The sequence below is a fragment of the Carlito syrichta genome, unplaced genomic scaffold, assembly GCF_000164805.1.
Source record: "Carlito syrichta isolate Samal-C Ts95f unplaced genomic scaffold, Tarsius_syrichta-2.0.1 Scaffold169223, whole genome shotgun sequence".
NCBI classification, from domain to species: Eukaryota; Metazoa; Chordata; class Mammalia; order Primates; family Tarsiidae; genus Carlito; species Carlito syrichta.
This window is the reverse complement of record NW_007113319.1, coordinates 6,251-7,519: the sequence shown is the minus strand read 5'-3', so window position 1 is coordinate 7,519 and position 1,269 is coordinate 6,251. Positions and strand designations below refer to the sequence as shown.

Genomic DNA, 1,269 nt, shown 5'->3' with positions numbered 1-1,269 from the left:
GCCGCCCCGCCCGGAGACCCCCTGGGAAGGGGCAGGGATGTGAGGCTCCCCCCCGCCCGCCTGCCAGGCTCACGCCACCTCTGCCTGGCCCACAGCACTACAGCAAAGACAAGGGGGCCATTTGCACCAAGCTGGTGAGGCCCAAGCGGAAGCAGGGCGCCAAGTCGGCCGAGGAGGAGCTGGCCCGGGGTAGGACCCACCCTGGGAGGGCAGTCTCTAACCTGCCCGGGGGGTGGGGACCTGGGACGGGCAGGGCGCCCACACAGATCAGCCCCGCGCAGAGTAGACCCCCGTCGCTGCCCTGTCGCCTGGGCGGGAGCCTCCACCCACGCTCCGCAGCCCCTCATGGCCGGGATCCTCACACCAGGTGGTCTCCAGTAAATCCAGGTGGAGGCCCCCAACATGTATCCACATAGATAAATTATTTTTTTTTTAGTTGGAGTCTCACTCCGTCGCCCAGACTGGAGTGCAGCGGCCGCTCCCGGCCACCGCAGCCTCGACCCGCTGGGCTCTGGCGATCCTTGCGCCTCAGCCTTCCAAGGAGCCGGAACTACAGGCGCGTGCTACCACGCCCGGCTCATTCTTTATTTCTTGTAGAGATGAGGTCTGGCCCAGTTGCCCAGGCGGGTCACAAACCCACAGGCTCAGGCAATCCACTCACCTCGGCCTCCCAAAGCGCTGGGATGACAGGCTGAGCCACCGAGCCCAGCCACCAGATAGATAAATTAACGCTTCCCAGCCCGCAGCCCAGACTCAGGCCCTCTGGTCAGGCCACCCCCTTCTCTGTGGGGAGTCCCCTTCCAGCCCAGGCCCTGAGGTTCCCCAAGGTGTCTTTCGACTATGAAAATCCACCCAGGCTGGGTGCAGTGGTTCACACCTGTAATCCCAGCACTTTGGAAGACCAAGGCGGGAGGATCGCTTGAGCCCAGGAGCTTGAGACCAGACTGAGCATCATAGTGAGATTCCATCTCTACCAAAAAAAAAAATAATCAAAAAATAATCTGGACATGGTGGCATGCACCTGTAGTCCCAGCTACTTGGGAGGCTGAGGCAGGAGGATTGCTTGAGCCCAAGAGGTCAAGGCTACAGTGAACCGTGATTGTGCCACTGCACTCCAGTCTGGGTGACCGTAAGACCCTAACTTAAAAAATAAAAATAAATTTTAAAAAAGAAGAGACAGCTGGGCTCGGTGGCTCAGCCTGTAATCCCAGCGCTTTGGGAGGCTGAGGTGAGTGGATTGCCTGAGCCCACGGGTTCGAGACCCGCCTG

General features: G+C 60.2%; 1 protein-coding gene across 1 annotated transcript in view; it reads left to right on the top strand.

Moving 5' to 3' along the window:
• Positions 1-95: 95 nt before the first annotated feature.
• Positions 96-1,269, top strand: part of LOC103252665 (megakaryocyte-associated tyrosine-protein kinase) — a gene marked incomplete at both ends in the record, with an annotated part of 5,438 nt that continues 4,264 nt past the window's right edge. Inside the window, one exon of the mRNA XM_021709213.1 lies at positions 96-189. Coding sequence (XP_021564888.1) covers positions 96-189 — 94 coding nt within the window. The remainder of the gene's footprint in view (positions 190-1,269) is intronic.